The sequence below is a fragment of the Talpa europaea genome (genome assembly GCF_964194135.1).
Source record: "Talpa europaea genome assembly, chromosome: 6".
In the NCBI taxonomy this organism is placed as follows: domain Eukaryota; kingdom Metazoa; phylum Chordata; class Mammalia; order Eulipotyphla; family Talpidae; genus Talpa; species Talpa europaea.
Genome location: NC_140072.1, coordinates 55,143,746 through 55,160,131, shown reverse-complemented (window position 1 = coordinate 55,160,131; position 16,386 = coordinate 55,143,746). Strand labels below are relative to the sequence as shown.

The window sequence follows — 16,386 nt, the reverse complement described above, 5'->3', positions numbered from 1 at the left end:
AAATATCTTAGAACCATCTAGGCCAACCCCTCTTTGAGACTATTGGGGCCAGAGAGCGAAGTTGCATATCCTGGCCTGGGGTCATAGAGTGGGTGGAGGTCACCTAGGAACTCCAAATCCCTCAATCCCAGTTCCTGGCCCTTTTCATGACATGTAGACCTGGAAGACTCCCCCAGTCCTCATGATAGTAACCAAGAGAAGGGAAGTCTCCCAGAGAAACCACAACAATCTATATGCCCCCAAAGCTGATGTGTATTAGAATGGGGCACCTTAGGAAAGAAAAGGAAGGAACTTCTTTATGTTCATTCAAAGCTGAGCCTCTCCTGACATAGAGAAACTGAAAAGCATATTTAGCAAAAGTGGGTACTGTTGAAATATGGGCATTTCAGAAAAAGTGGAGCATTTGGGAGCTGTAAAATTTGCAAAACTTAAAGGAAAAAAATCAAAGGTGAGGGAGAATGAATTGGCCTGAGGGAATGGAGCAGGGACAGCTGGTTAGGGTCAGCGGCTGACGCCCCACCCTGCCTGGATTCTCTGTGCCTGATGGTTCTCACCTGGGCCAGCCTTGCATTAGTGAAGCGCACAGGAGCCTGCATTTTTCCCTTCTCTGCAACCCTGACTCCAACCATTCCTATGATGGCCCCCAAGTGGTGGGACTTGGGGACCAAGTCAATGTTTTAGGTATAGGCAGAGCTCCAAGTCCTTCTCTTGTCTTTCCTTCACCTCCCTAAGTCCCTACTTGTTCCCTCTCAGCAGTCCTATGAGGAATGGCTATCTGTGCTGTGAGGTCCTAGGATCCTATCTTCTGGGACCCCAAGGAAAGGACAACGCCAGGGACATGTGTGTGTGTGTGGGGGGGGGGGGATCTGCACTCCCTGTGCTGACTTCTGTCACCTTCAGAACACTTCTGTGAGGTGAACCAGCATGATTCTGGCAACACAACAGGTGGTAAAATCCTTTAAAAATAAACCTGCCCACTATCCTGGGAGTTTTAAAAACAATCATGACCTCCAGCCTAGATCCTCCACTCCAGGGAATTTTTTCTAAAAAATAAATTTATCAGAAGTGAAAAGTGATAAGATTTTTTTTTGCAGGAAGGCACAAGATAGGAAACAACTTATCTGTTAGACCTAATAGTTTAACAGGGATGGCTATTTATACTCTAAGAGTTGATTTTTAAAAAGTATAAAGACTTGGAAATGATGGGAAAAAAACAAATAGAAATTCGATAGTCAATGTGGTCAATATACTAATTACCCTAAATACATATTTGCAAATGGGCAAGAATTTGAAATGCAAAAGGTACTGACATTTCAGTATTTTTTAAATTAAAAATCCATTAAGTATCTTAGAATTAGAATATCTGATATCATTTAGAATACATTTAAATGGACACCTCACTCACGATTGAGAATATAAGCTGATATGATCTTGGTACAGGTTTGTATAACTTGAAGGGCAATTTGGCAATATATATCAAAAGTCTTAAAATGGCATGTAGAAATCCTACTTCTAGGAACTTATCCACAGGAAAAGAGAAACACATGGACATTTATGTACAACGAAATTTACTGCAATATTATTTACAACAGAAAATGACTTGGAAGCATCCAAATGGTGGTCAACAACAGAAAAAAAATATTAATTATAGAATAGATTACTATGCAGTTATTAAATACACTTTGAAACAACATTTATCACAACAAAAAAATGCTTGTGATAAGCTAAATGGAAGAAAGAAAACATGTCATGTATATACAGATGTTAAATATATGATTATGTGTGTATATATCTGTGATATATGTGCATATATACATGTATATATGTTTACATACATTCTATATACATGTATTTCTGTGTCTGTATACATATATGTATCTCACATATACACATATTATGTAAGCCATCCTCATTTTGTCCATTATGCTGTGATTATTTCTGGCAGATGGGATAATAAACTATTTTCATTTTCTTCTTTAGACTTTACTGTTTTCTCGTATTTAGGGGTTAACACCAGAATCACATTACATCAGTTATTTTCATTGTTATTGAGGTTAAGTTTGGTCACCCGGTTAAAGGGGCATCCCCCAGGCTCTCCATTGTAAAGGTGACTTTTCCTCTTTGCACTGGCTAAGTAATTTTCAGCAAGGTCTTAGATGAGAGTATATGATTATCATGTTTCCCCAAAATCTTTTATTTCATGGAAATAGTATCCATTCATGATCCTGGCTGAAATCAGTTATATTTCGAATAACACAATAGTTATTTCCTTCTTTTTTTATTGTTGTTGCTTATTTTTATATCATAATCATAAACTTAACTCTTAAATCCAACTAGACTAGGAAGGGGATAAGGAAAGTGTGGAACTAAATGACTGTCAGGAGAGCATAAATATTATAGGCTATTTCAAGCAAATGAGGATGAAGGGGTGGTCTTCCAAGCTACAGAAGGAATGGTCTGGTGGTTAGTCAGTTTATTAGCCCTATCCACAGTCAAAAATGGGGACCTTCTTGCTGGTCTGGCCATTCCTGGACCGAAATCCCTCCATGGCTTCCACAATATTCATGCCCTCGCTAACCTTGCCAAAGACCACCTGCTTTCCATCCAGACACTCAGTCTTGGTAGATGAAAACCTGGGAACCATTTGTGTTGGGTCCTGCAATTTCCATAGACATGATGCCGCTACCTATATGCTTCAGGATGAAATTCTCATCATCAAATTTCTCCTGTTAGATGGAATTACTGCCAGTGCCATTAGAGTGTGACATCACCACCCTGGCACATAAATCCTGGACTAATTCCATGAAAGCAGGAAACTCTATAACCAAATCCTTTCTCCCCAGTGCTCAGAGCATGGAAGTTTTCTGCTGCCTTTGGAACTTTGCCTGCAGACAGCTTGAAGGAGATGCTGCCCAAGGGCTTGCCCTCGATAGTGATGTCCAAGAACACAGTGGGGTCCACTGGCGTCTGCAAGGTGGCCTGGTTATTTCCCTCTACATTTATCACTTGACATTCTTCTGTGCAGAAGGCCTTCTCCCACCAGATTTTTAGTATTCTATGGACTCATGGATTAATATTATTACTATTACTATTATTAGTCAATGTGTTATCCATTGCTTTTATTCATCTCAATGCTCAAATTATCCCCATGGGGCCAGTGAAATGCAGCTACTCCTGTTGTGTCTCCATTGTTTTTTAAGCACTTTCTTATTTTCTATAGCAACTCTCCTTACCCCAGATGTGAATGTGACCATCTTTCCAAGAAGCTTTAGCTCCTTTAAGTAGTAGTGTTTAGAGAGCAAGATCTGAGTGATAAGTGTGTTTACCATTATTGGAGTGACTTTGCTTTGACGCCCTTTCAGTGAACACAGTTGTACACTGGAACATGAGATTGGGGGAAAAAAAATGTAACTGTGTGCATGTGTGCAGGGTCGTGTGTGCCTGTGTGTCTAAATAATCAGCTCAGGGCCTCCCCAGTAGCCCAGCAGGTTGAGCACAGCGCTGTGAAACTGTCCGCAGCCTCTGCAGTGCGGGTTCGATCCTGGCCAGCTGGTGAGAATCCCACATGGCACGCAGACCTCTCCTGTCTCGCCCGCTGCTCCCCTCAGCAGTGTATTTCGGTTGTCTGCCTGTTCTGCTCCCGGCTCTGTCTCTGGTAAATCCTCTCACCCTCCCGTGCCTCTGGCCTGTACCCCAGGTCTTGTGTAAAAATAAATTTTTAAAACTAAATAAATAAATCATCAGTTCACATTGATACTTCTAATTCATTTGTCTTTTACCCTACTCCCTATTTGTATCTCCAACGCACATGGTGAGAATCTTGGTTTCCAATATCAGTATAATTACTTATTTATTCTATACTACACCCAATATACCCTTCTGAGTTGGTGTTAGTAACACTGTTTCAATTATTACTCTGTGTACTTCAGGATGATAATCTGAAAAACATTTATTCTGTTAAATAATTATTGAATTCAGCAAATTCCTTTCATTGTCAGTCCATAATTAAAAGTAACTGAGATGTCAGCTGGTATAGCCTTGCCCTTAGGGCTAGATCTAATCCAATACCTGTGTGCATGGCCAAAGCAGATACTTCTTCCAGCTCCTGGTGGTTTCCTTCCCCAGGTCTGACCTGACACACTGCACCCCGACAGGAGACTCACACTCACCACCACCCTGTCCCTGGATAATCCACATCTGCAGAGATTTCATGAGCCAGACATACTTTGCTGACAACTTCCCAGCACAGATGGTGGAGGGGACAGGCAGAGCGACGTGTCAACAGCTTTCACAAGAACAGCAGACACGGCCACTCAAAAGAGCCTTTGACCTTCCATCTCATTGAGTTACTTTCTTTACCACCATTTCTCCCTCTTCTTCCTTCTCTCTCCTCTCCTTTTAGAATCAAAAAGCACAATTTTTCCTCCCAACAAGTAAACCAACCTCCTCCTCTGAAGCTTTGCTCAAGAACAAAGACAGCCTTCTTCCTACGAGAAATTACGGTGAATAAAATTTCCTCCGCCTCATTACACATACAAGGACTGGAATCTTCGTAAAAACTGGTCAGTTATAAATTGCAAGCCAGTAGCTGCAAAACTCCCTTGAGATGAGTCTGTCCACTGACTCAGCTGATGCCCCTCAGAACCGGTCACCAGATAGCTCAAGTTACCCAGAACCTTTCCACCTTGGGAAGTTCTGGCTTCCAGAACCACCTTGAGAGCTGTACTCTCCTTCCACCCCCACAAGCACACAAACCTGTCCGGATCTCCATGGACTGGTCAGTCACTGCCCACGTGCCCTCCCAGGACACCAGCCAAAGGCCTTGGAGAGGACAGCATTTTGTTGACATGAGCCATGGACTGTGGACTGAGCCCAACGGGGGGGGGGGGTGCCTGGTCCTCCTGGTAGCATCGGTTCATGGGGTAGAGGTTCAGGGAGATCTTCTTTCCTTTCCATGCTTCTAATTTCTCAGTGATTCCAAGAAAATGTATTTTCTAAGCAAGCTGCCTGGACTTGAACTAGAGAAGGCCTGAAGGCCTGCCCCTGAAGGCCCGGAGTATTTAGGGCTTAGGAGATCTTCTGTAGGTGGAAGCTTTCTGAAAGGCCATTGCATAGTGCCAGAAGTAGTCCCCAACCAGGGTGCCAGGGAGAGAAGGTGTGTAGATCTTTCTGGGAAGCTTGTCAGAGTCTTTGAATGTCCTTGAATTAGGGGACAGAATATGAAATTTAAAGAATATTCTAAAATTACTGTTGCATTATTTTCATGTCACTAAACAGTGCTTGATAATTCAATTACTGATAGGAGAAACAGGCCAAAAATGGCTTAGTAATGTATAAGAATACTGAGACCTTTCAAAATGCAAAAGTTGAAAAGAGAATCTGAGGTCCTAGAGGAGAGTAGCAAAATGAAACAGTGTGGGGATGAGAGGAAGGTGGGTGGAGTCCCCAGCACAGGCAAGTGCCACTCTGTAGCTGACCATCCACCCCCAAAGCCCCTGCCTGCTTTTGGTAACCTGAGGATCACTGAAATTTCTCCGGTCTCCCAAGGCTCCCTCCACCATCTTTCCACAAGTCTCAAAGACAATGACTAGCACCTCCATGCTTTGAGTTAAGCACTGGCCTGTTTTCTACTCCAGCAAGCAGGGGGCATTTATGTCAGGATTTATGTCACACTGTGCCTAGTTTTGCGCCATTCTGAACTTTTTAGGAGGACATAACCTAGACTAAGTAAGTAGTTCTCTAGACTGGTGCTTTTCCACTTTTTTACGTGATTGCATAGATGACAGTACTCCTTAGGAGAATCCAGTCAGAACTCAGAAGTACAGCAGCCTTGCCCATAAGAAGTCCAGAGGGCAGGTAAGACCAGCCAGTAAAATATCTGAGCCCTCTCGCTTTCCTGCAGAAATGTAGGAGGAAACCATGTAGGAGGTAATTTCCACATTTCACAGTACTACTTCTCCAGGAACAATGGTTCTAGGCCTAGATGCCCAGTTGACCTTGTGCTTCTTTCCTTCATGTTTTTCTTCTCCCAAAGCTAGTCAACTCTGGAGCCGAAGCAAGCCAATGCTCAGCACCAGAGATGTGAGTAGAGGGGAGCCCAGAGCAAGGCTTGGGCCTTCTGCTAGCTGAGGAGCCTTGGGAGCTTTCCCTAATCTCAAGTTACCTAAATAGGAAGGCAAACCATCTAAGAATAAGGGCTCTGGAAACAAGCCTTCCTGGGTTCATTCCTGGCTCCCTGACTGGCCAGCACCATGTGCATGAACCATAACTTCTGTTTCCTCTTCTGTAAAATGGAACATGTAATAGCATCCACCTCAGAAGGTTGCTAGGAGTTAAGTCTGATGAGCTAATCCTGTAGAATGCTCACAACACTGCCTTGCTCAATGTTAGTGCTTGTGAAGATTTGCTGTGTTATACGTGCATACTTGCCATGTTTATAAATGCATATACAAAAGATATAAGGCACATTACCTGGGACTGCTGAAATAAGTTGGACAATACATTTAAGCATGTGGGTGGGAGTGTAAAATGCACTACCTCTCTGAACAACAGCTGGCAGTTGCCCATGAATTTAAACATACTTACCACTCTTACCATGTGAGCCAGCGATCTTATTCCTAGTTATTTACTCAAGAGAAATGAAAACACACATCTATAGAGAGGAAGTTTCATTTGTAATAGTTCCAAACAGGTGTTCAAGAACAAGTGGATGTGGATAAACAAGTTCTGGAACATCCTTTCAATGGGCTCCTACTCAGCAGTAAGGAGTGTGAACCGCTGGTACATGCAACAACATGAATTGACCGCACAAGCAGGAGGCTAAGGGAAAGAAGCCAGAGACACAGGCTACCAGCATAGGATTCCACTTAGATGGCATTCTAGAAACAGTAGGGACAGAAAACAGATGAGTGGTGCCAGGGGCTGGCCAGGGGGTGAGGAAGACTGGATTCTCCTAAGAGGCACAAGGGAACACTTTAGGGTGATGAAAATGCTTTCCATCTTCATTGTGGTAGTGGGTACATGATTCAATATTTTCATCAAAACTCATAGGCTGGTACATATAAGAGGCAAGTTATACTTTAATAAGTCTAATATTACCTGTGATAGGAGGGAACAGGTAGGGAGAATATGTAAAAGATACTTTTTTGTTCTACTTCAGTATGTCTGTACCATGTGAACTTTTGCAATGAGCATACACTTCATGTACTTGGTAATAATTTTACTAATGCTTGAACTAATAACAATGATGATATCTATCTACCTTGAAGGGATGTTGTGAGATCCAAATCAAATGAGAGAAGATGTATACAGCATACACACAGATGACCCCCGATCTTCTCAGGGACAAGGTATCAAGCCCACGGGGCCGCCACAGAGAATGACAGCCATGACTCACCTCAGTGACAAAGAGCGTGCGGGGGTCGATGATATCCAGGAAGTGCCTGAAGCGGCCATAGAAGGATGTCTGGAGAAGGGGTGGGAGAGGAAAGTAGATCAGCTGCCATGCTCCACACTCCAGACACTGGGAGAGCCCACCCAGGAGGGCCCACCCCACACCTCATCCTTAGTATTAGGGTCCCACCATCCCCCAGGACTCCCACATGGAGGACAAATGCTAAGAAGCACCACTGCTCAGGGACCTCGGGCCTCCGAAAGACCATCAAGATAGCAGTGGCTAGCCCATGTTCTCTTCAAGGTACCTCCCATCTTTTCCCTCTCCCCAAAATTCCCCAAGGTCCACACCCAGCAGTTCCAAGCGCCCTAAACACATAGTCCTGGTCCCCGCCCTCTTCCAGCCTCCCCTCACCCTCCTGCCTTGATCAGGAGCTCTGAGTTCAGGTTCTGCCCCCCAGGGAAAGCACCCATAGACAGAATTGCATGCCAGAGCCTAGTTGGGAGCCCTCAGGCCCTCCTTCCCTGTAGCCCCAGAACTGCTGTGAGCCCCAGGACAAGGGGCCAGCTCCCCCACCCCACCCGCTGCCCTGGACTTGCCCCAGAGCAGGGGCCCAGGAAAAGGAGGCTTTGTGCTAAGCAGGCCACAGGCATTAGAGCACGATGAAAGGAAACCGAGCAACGCAGAGGCCTGCTGCCCCTGGGACGAAGCCAGCTTGGCAAAGCCAAGCCCAAGGGATGGAGGGAGGTTGCAAAGCTAGGGGACAAAGAGAAATGCTGCAAACACTGGGGGTTCATGCCTCACTACACTCCAGGTTCTTCCCCCAAATCCTCCCTGGAGCCCCACAGCTCTGCAAGCACCATCCCAGAACAGTGGAGGTAACAGAAGCCTACACATTCCCTTCCCTTACTACTAGGACACCCCAGACCCTGCAGCCAATTTCTGCTTCTTTCTCTTCCCAATGAAGACCAGGAGAGCAACCCCCCCAGCCCCCACATTGCTTCTAAGTCCTCTGCATACATGGCCCATGCCGCCTTTATCTCTCTGCTCCTTTGCCTGCCCCCTAACATTAAGGATAGGCTGGCTCTCACCCTGCTCCCACCCCCTTCAGGTACTGCCTTTCACAGACCAAATTTATCTTCAGCCCCATTCCTAAATAACATAGCTGTTTCTCTAGCATATTAGTACTCAAACACCTAGACTATTTCCTCACTCATACATGACATGCACACTGCTGTCCTGCAAAGTCTCATTTCTAAGAACCATCAGAGATGTGCAGACGTGTGGTTGGAGATCCAGGCTGAGGATGCATTCTCACACAGGTGTGTGGCTAAATGAGGGACAGTCCATTCACATGGCCCAACACGATCCAGCTACTTTAACTCATGTTTCAATATTTATGACATGTTATGATTTTGTGAAATGCATATAAATAGGATGATTCCAACTTAATAGACAAGGAGATAAATATAGCTAAGTGGACACTAAGTGGACAGTAAAGAGATAAATGACATCCAGATCCTGGTTCACTGAAATGAACTGGGGTTCCTTGGAGAAGCAGCTGATCCTAGAACTAGGACAGGGAAGTGCAAGATGAGACCAGTCCATTTTGTTGTGGCAGAAAGTAATGAAATTCCCTTCCAAAATGATGGAGACGTGTTAAAAGAACCAATGAAGGGCAGATGGAAATGTGTGCCTCTGAACATGACACCCAAGAAGTTCACAATCTCACTCACATAGTGTTCTAGAGGGACTGCATCGAGTCATGAGGAAATGTCAGACCCAGACTGAAGAACATTCTACACATTAACTGGTCTTGTTCACCAAATATGTCAATGCTATAATGACAAAGATGGAGGAACCGCTTCATATTAAAGGAATCCAGAGAGACTAGACAACTAAATATATCATGTGAATCTGGATTGAATCCTAACTATCATAAAAATGGCCTCGAGGATATTACTGAGACAACCCACAAAACTGGAATATGGATCGGAGATTAATAAAAGTACTATACTCATTAAATTCCCTGAATACAAAAACTATACTGTGGTTATTGCTATATGCTAAATATTTGTGATCCCCCCAAAATTCACATGTAAAATCCCAATGTCCAATGTGATGGGTTTTAGGTGGGGTGGGGTCTTTGGGAGGTGATTAGTTAGCTGTGCAGGCAGAGTCTGCCCGATGGGATCAGTGCCTTTATAAAAGATGAGTGCCCCAGAAAACTCCCTGACCCTTCCACCATGTAAGAACATAGCAAGAAGATGGTGGTCAATGACCCAGAATAGGGTTCTCACCAGACACCTTATCTTAGACTTTCCAGTTTCCAGAACTAAAAGAAATTAGTTTCTGTTGTTTATAGGCTACTAGGTCTATGGTATTGTTGTTATCCTGAAGAGATTAAAACAAAAATGTAACAGAACATCTTTGTCTTTAAGATATACTGATGTATTAAAGGATTAATAATATAACCTACTTGCAAATGGTTGAGAAAAAATACCATGTATAAATATATAGCGTGGCAATAACCTGGAAATATAGCTATTCTTATTTTATTTACAGATTGAAGATGTCCCTGATAATACTATGTTTTATATTTGCACTTTTTCTGGACTTTATGATACCTATAGACAGAATAATAAGGATTATGTGACAAAATTGAAAAATTTAGGCAAAGCATATGTGGAAATTCTCTGTATTCTTCTTACAATTTTCCTGCAAGACATTTCTAAAATTAAATGTTCAAAATTATATTTTTTATAAATCTGGATGAAAATATATTACAATATCAACAGAGATTAATTCTGGGTGATAGACATATAGGTGATTTTTTATTTCAATATCCTATACATTTCTTTTTAAATTAAACTCAGCATTTCGTATAATACACAGGAATAATAATCTGTTTGACTTAAATATATTTAAATTAAAATACAAACTGGTGTATTAGCTGGTCAGAGTTCCTGAAGGACACACCTCTGGAAGGGGCTTCACAAACTGCCCCTGGAATGAAGGAGGAGGTGGGTGAGCACTACCAGCCTAGATGTTTCCCAGAGCCTGCGCTGGGCTGAAGAGAGGGTAGAATTTGAAAGGGGAAAGAAGATGGTAGTTAGGCCAAGGAAGAAAGAGGACCCACAGGGGCAGAGGACCTGGGAAGAGAATAGGCAGAGGGAAGCAACTTCTTGGCAACTTTAGCTGACTGTCCTGTGTTCTGGAACTGCTTTGATCCCCAGCCCTGTCAAGCCTCTAGGGTCACTCTCCACCACTGCCACTTGTCCTGGGTAAAACATTTTGCTCCATAAATATGTCCAAGCCTCTACTGAGCTATGCTCAGGGGGCATCACAAGCCCTCAAGGAGCTGAGTTCATCCAGAGACAAATAGTAAACGAATACCTCTAACACAGCATGATCACTGCTCCATGAGCAGTGGGATGCAGATTGTTTCTTCCCAGTGGGTCAAAGAGGCTTCCAGAAGAGCAGGGATGGGTGGATGGACGAGTTTCCTTAGCAGAGAAGGGTATCAACAGGAGACTTAAGGGCCTCCCCGGTGGCGCAGCGGTTGAGCGCTGGGTTGCGAACCTGCCCGCAGCCTCTGCGGCGCCGGTTCGATCCCCGGCTGCTCCCCAGCCACAGAAGGAGGGTCCCACATGGCGCGCAGACCTCTCCTGCCGCCCGCTGCTCCCCTCAGCAGTGTACTTCGGTCCTTCTGCCTGCTCTGCTCCCCGCTCTGGCTCTGGTGAATTCTCTCACCCTCCTGCGCTTCTGACTGTACCCAGTGCTTGTATAAACAAAAAACAAACAAACAAACAAATAAATAAATAAACATGCCTCTACAAAATTAAAAAAAAAAACAAAAAAAACAGGAGACTTAAGGCAGGAAGATTGGAGCCAGAAACTGCCCCAGACTCCTGTGGTTTATTCATTCACCAAATAGCTATTAGAATCTCCACACCCAGAACATATCTAGGTCTTGGTGGAGAAAAGCCCACTGACTGGGGGAAAGAGAAAGCACAAAGAGTCATGGATAATGCTTAAGACTTCTAGCTGGACACTAATATTTATAAACCGGAATAAGGAAAACAAGAAGCACACTGGTTTAGAGGAGAGGAAGATAAAAGTTCTGTATTGGTCATGTAAGGGTGATATACTTAAAGAGTCTTCCAGATACAGCATTTCAATAAACACTTGGAGCTACAGGCCCGAGATTCAAGAAAGGGGCTTTGAAGACCCTAAGCACAGATGGTCGTGTCCTGGTCCAAGCAGCCTAACACCCCCAGGAATAAGCCTGCAGCCTGACCAAGTTGGGTCCACTGACAGTCTGCCATGAGGAGGCCGCACAGCAGATGAAGTCTGGGGTGCTTCGTAACCAAAGGAGAAAAACTAAGTGTACAGTACTGGGAGAGTGGAATAAAGTTTAAATGAACTGGTGCAGTAACAGGCCCAAAGCAAAGTGAAGCTATGAGGAAAGACCACACAGAGCTGTGCTGAGAAGTGGATTCAGCGTCTTGTTTCCTTAAACTCTATAAAGTGAAGATAAATGTAGAGCATTGGGCCCAGACTCTCCTTTTCAGAATCTCTGCACTTGGGTTATTTCTGAGTCAGTGTGACTTAGACACACCAGTCCAGAGCTGGACGTTCCATTCCTGCCGACAGATTAGTTTCAGGCTCTCTGATCTTGGAGAATGCAATTTCTCAGGGAGTATGAAAGACTCCCAAAAAAGGGAGTCTTCTGATACTCTAGAGCTGAAGCAGGTCCTTTTGAGAAACATTGTTTCTTGGCAGCTGGCTTTATATATCTGTCCCACCAGGCCCAGGAATGGCAGGGAAGCTTTCAACTTTCTCTGGTTGAAATTTACTTTTCAACAATATGCTTTTTTTCCCTCTCCAAAATTCAGCCCCCATCTTGACCCAATCAGTCAACCAGTAGATGTTTTCCTTCTCTTTTTTGTTACCGGAAGTATGAGTCAGCCACAATTCCGCCCCTTTCCCTGCACCAGAAAGGTGAGTCAGCTCGACCTCCGCAGGGGCTGTGGGCCTGGAGCAGCAGGCTCCCCTCCCGCCTCCACGTCCTGGGGGAGAGCGGCCTTGAGCAAAGTCCTGAGGAGACACTGACCATCCTTCTGAAGCCAGATCTCTGAATCACTGTCCTTCTGAGTCAGGAATAAAATTGTCCCTGACCCCACAGCAGGAAGGCTGGACCAGCTGGGTAGTCCTCAACCAAGTTGCCCTTTGAGTGAGCTGGGTATTCTAAAAAGCAGGCAATTATCCAGGGACTTGAATTCTATTGGTGTGAGGTGGGCTGGACTCCAAGCATTGGTGTCTCTTTAAAAAGCCTGTCCAACCTGCTCTAATGTGCAGCAAGGGCTGAGCGTCGCTGGACTAGAAGGTGTTGGCCTGGGCCAAGCACCAGCCAGCCCCAGGGAAACAGGCTCTCTCTAGCCTGGAGGATGTAAATGACTAAAACACATAACTACCTGCCAAGCACTTCATTTTAGAACTTTATTTCTGGCAAACTACATGAAAAACTTCCCCCGATGCCTCCCAACTCTCAGCCCACACAAACTTCTCAACCTTGAAGTGAAAAGCACATTTTCCTGCCCAGGAGGCTCAGATACCCCAGAGGGTGTGTGCAGCCCACATACTGCTGCTGCGCTAGGCAGTGCGGGGCAGAAGCACACACTTCAAGTTTACAGGAAAAACAGGGGCAGGGGAACATGTTAAACAGAACCCTAGGGATGCTGCCAGCCACATTCAGAATGGGGGGAAATCTACAAGGAGGAATCAATAGATTAGAAAAGTCAAAAGACATACCTGTCAAATATAAAGTGTGTGTCTTCTCGTACACTGGTTACGTGACAATCGTGTGAATAGTGCAATGGACAGAATGTTTATATTCTGCCCCCCTCTCCCATTCATGTTGAATATGTTGAAATTCTAATCCCCAAGGGGAATATCATCATAGACATAGGGCTTTGGGAGGTGATAAGAAAAGAGGGCATTTCCCTCTGTGATGTTCTTCCCCCAGAACCCGTAACTTAGTCTAACCATAAGAAGGACACCAGACAAACCCACACTGAAGGACATTCTACAAAATATCTGACCAGTATTTCTCAAAACTATCAAGGTCATGAACAACAAGGGAAGTCTGAGAAACTGTCATAGACCAGAGAAGACTTAGGAAACGCGACAAGAAAATGTAACAGGGGACCTGGGAATAGAAAAAAAATAGTGTAAAAAACTGAGTGACTCCACTACAGTCTGGAGTGTAGTTCAGACCTCTTGGTTTTGACAAATGTATCATGTGCGATGCTCATTCCAAAATTTAAAAGTTTTTAAAAACTAACCCCAAAAGTCCTTTTTTCAAGAGATACTTACTAGCAGGTACAATGGAATGTTGGAATGTTTGTGCTTTTCTTTTAAATCATTTATTGGCTGTGTGGGGGGGGGCATATAAAAACAAGACTGGCCTAAATTTGTAGCTGTTGCACCTAAGAGATGGGTACACAGGGGTTCACTGACAATTCTTACCAGTTCTATAAGTCTGAAAACCTCAGGAATAAAAAAGTGGATAACAAACAAGCATGAACTCTGGAGCCAGACTGACTAGCAAGTTACATCTGTTGGTGTGTGGCAGCCTCACAGGATTGTGAAAGTTAAATAAGTCAATTCATCAAAAGGTTGGAACTATGCCTGGCTATCATCACTGTCTTAAGGGGAGAAAGATGGTCACAGACCAAAGCTCATCAAACAAATTATCTTTCTGTACTCTCTGTGCAGAAAGCACCCTCTGCTCAGTGGCCCCTGCTCACTTCCCTCCTGCACATGAAAGAAGAAAGGTTCTGGGGAGATTTCAGGGAGTCTCCCCTCCAAGGAGAGGAAAACCTTAGCACCAAGGTTTATAGAAAGCTGGGAGTCTGTTTGAGGCTGGTGTCCCTGGAGTGGGCTCTGGGAATGGTCCCTGGATTATGAACAACTCAGAAGCAGGCTGTTGTCAGGCCAGTACAGGGCACTGTGAGCAATCATTAGACACCAACATGTGCCAAGCATGAAGGGGAGGACGCAGAGCGAGATGTAGGCTGGGTCCTGGAGGAGCGCATCAGGCCGGTACTTGCAAGACAGACCTTTTTGTCTTTAGATTTATCTCCTTAGTGATCTCCCTACACAGGTCTCTCAGGGCTGAAGAATCTTACATTGTCAAATGGGTGCCTACTTGGCTGAAATTTTACAGGACCTCAAAGAGACAGTTCAAAGAAATATTGTCCACCTCCCCTATCACAATCTTTCAGTCAGTTTAATTCAAATCCACAAAGACTGAAGTGTCTGCAGTATACTCAGTTATTCAACAAATCTTTATTAAGCACCTCCAGGCACAGTGCTGAGTCCTAGAGAGTGAAGGCAGGCAAAGGCCCTGCTGCCATGGAGTCTATGGATGAGAGCAAAGACAGATGGCAATAAAATAGTCACCCAGATCAATGTATTCATTGAGACAGGTGTTTTGCAGTAGAGAAGCACAGTTAAGAACTGGACCTGGGGGTGAGAGAGGGCTTTCCCAGGAATTGATGCTTCAGAAACATCAGGGATGATCAGGAATAGGGACAAAGTTGGGGGAGGGGTTGGAGATGAATCTCCAGGCTGATGGTTAGCATCCATCGGGAACATGGTGGGTTCCAGGGGCTGAAAGCAGCCAGTGTGATGGCAAGGAGGGCTCAAAGGGGTGAGTGTGATTAGACTGTAGGGAGAAAAGTCAGCAGGGGTGGGTCATGCCAGCCCTCAGGGTTCTTTTAGAAACAAGATCTTGACCTCAGAAGCAGGGGAAACTGAAGAGTGTTTAAGTGTGGGGGGGAGTGGGTCGGGGTGGAGGAAGGAGTCACCTGATCAGACCTGCATTGTCAGGACTCTGTGTTGTGGAAGAAAGGGGATTAGAAGGGGGCAGAGTGGAAGCAGGGAGACCTGTTTGGAGGCTTCCACAACAGCCAAGGAGATAGATGACCGAGCTTGGTGTAGGATTCCAGCAGAGACCAGTGGATTGGACAGCTGTTTAAGAGATGAGCACACAGGCCTCTGGTTGTGTTTTGAGAGTGAGGGAGAGGGAGGGATGTATGCAGATAACTCTCAGGTTTCTTGGGTGTCTGCTAGGTGGCAGGTTGGGCTGCCTGCAGGGCCAGAGAGCTATGTGGGAGGAGCAATACTGGAGGAAGTTCCCTGACATAGACAAATCACCTGCACTGTGCTTTATGCAGGTCACTATGCTGGATGAGGGGTATTTAAAAAGCAAATACAAAAGCAAATATAGCAAACTCCTTGACTGCCCTGGAGGGCAGTGCCAAAAAGAAACACCAAAACAGAGTGGCCCCAGTTGCCCGCTTATGCAGTGAGTGAGCACAGGAAAGTGTCCAATCATTGAAGTCACTCATAAGTCCTCAGTAAATGTCTGCTGTGTGACTGAATGACCCAGAACAGGTACCATTAAAGAACCAAACTACAAATCTTATGCAGCACATTACTATGAGCCTAGTCCCACCTCAGGGTAGGATGGAGACAAGGGAAAGAGCAAGATCAGACCCTTCTCTCAAAGGATGCACAGAGGGTTGAGGAGACCACATTCCCAAAGAGAGAACAGTCAGAAGGCCACAGGGCAGACTGTAAGTAAAGGCAGACCTATAAAGAGCCCACTTGAATGGTTTAAAAAGGAGGCAGCCATCAGGACCCCCAAAGGGTAATGTCACCGGGGAAGAAGAGAGGAAGCTTTCCCAAGGAGGTGGGCCTGACTCACCCTTGAAGGATGAGGAGAAGGTGAAGAGGGAGTGCCAGTGAAGAACCACTTCAGACACAGGCACCTCTGATAGTCTCCCTAATTGCAGGAGAAAGACAGTCTTGCCTCGAATACCTGCATACTAAGATGTTCTGTTTTTTAAAGGAATTTATGTCCTGTTTTTTTACAAAGTGGGGACATTTTCTCAGAGGGCTCCGGAGCTCAGTGCCTGAATTAT

At 44.8% G+C, this 16,386-nt stretch overlaps 1 protein-coding gene and 1 pseudogene across 9 annotated transcripts in view; both read right to left on the bottom strand.

The window, feature by feature from the left end:
• Nucleotides 1-16,386, bottom strand: part of SFXN5 (sideroflexin 5) — a gene marked incomplete at both ends in the record, with an annotated part of 107,423 nt that overhangs the window by 89,683 nt on the left and 1,354 nt on the right. For 7 of the 8 annotated variants that reach the window (XM_084234331.1, XM_084234336.1, XM_084234337.1 and 4 more), the window contains one exon: nucleotides 7,397-7,465. The exons of the other annotated variant lie outside the window; for it this stretch is intronic. In XM_084234331.1, the coding sequence (XP_084090457.1) occupies nucleotides 7,397-7,465 (69 nt within the window). The remainder of the gene's footprint in view (nucleotides 1-7,396; nucleotides 7,466-16,386) is intronic. 8 annotated transcript variants of the gene reach the window in all.
• On the bottom strand, nucleotides 2,483-2,784 carry LOC311171584 (peptidyl-prolyl cis-trans isomerase A-like; annotated as a pseudogene). The gene has a single exon. The product of its transcript is annotated as a peptidyl-prolyl cis-trans isomerase A-like (transcript).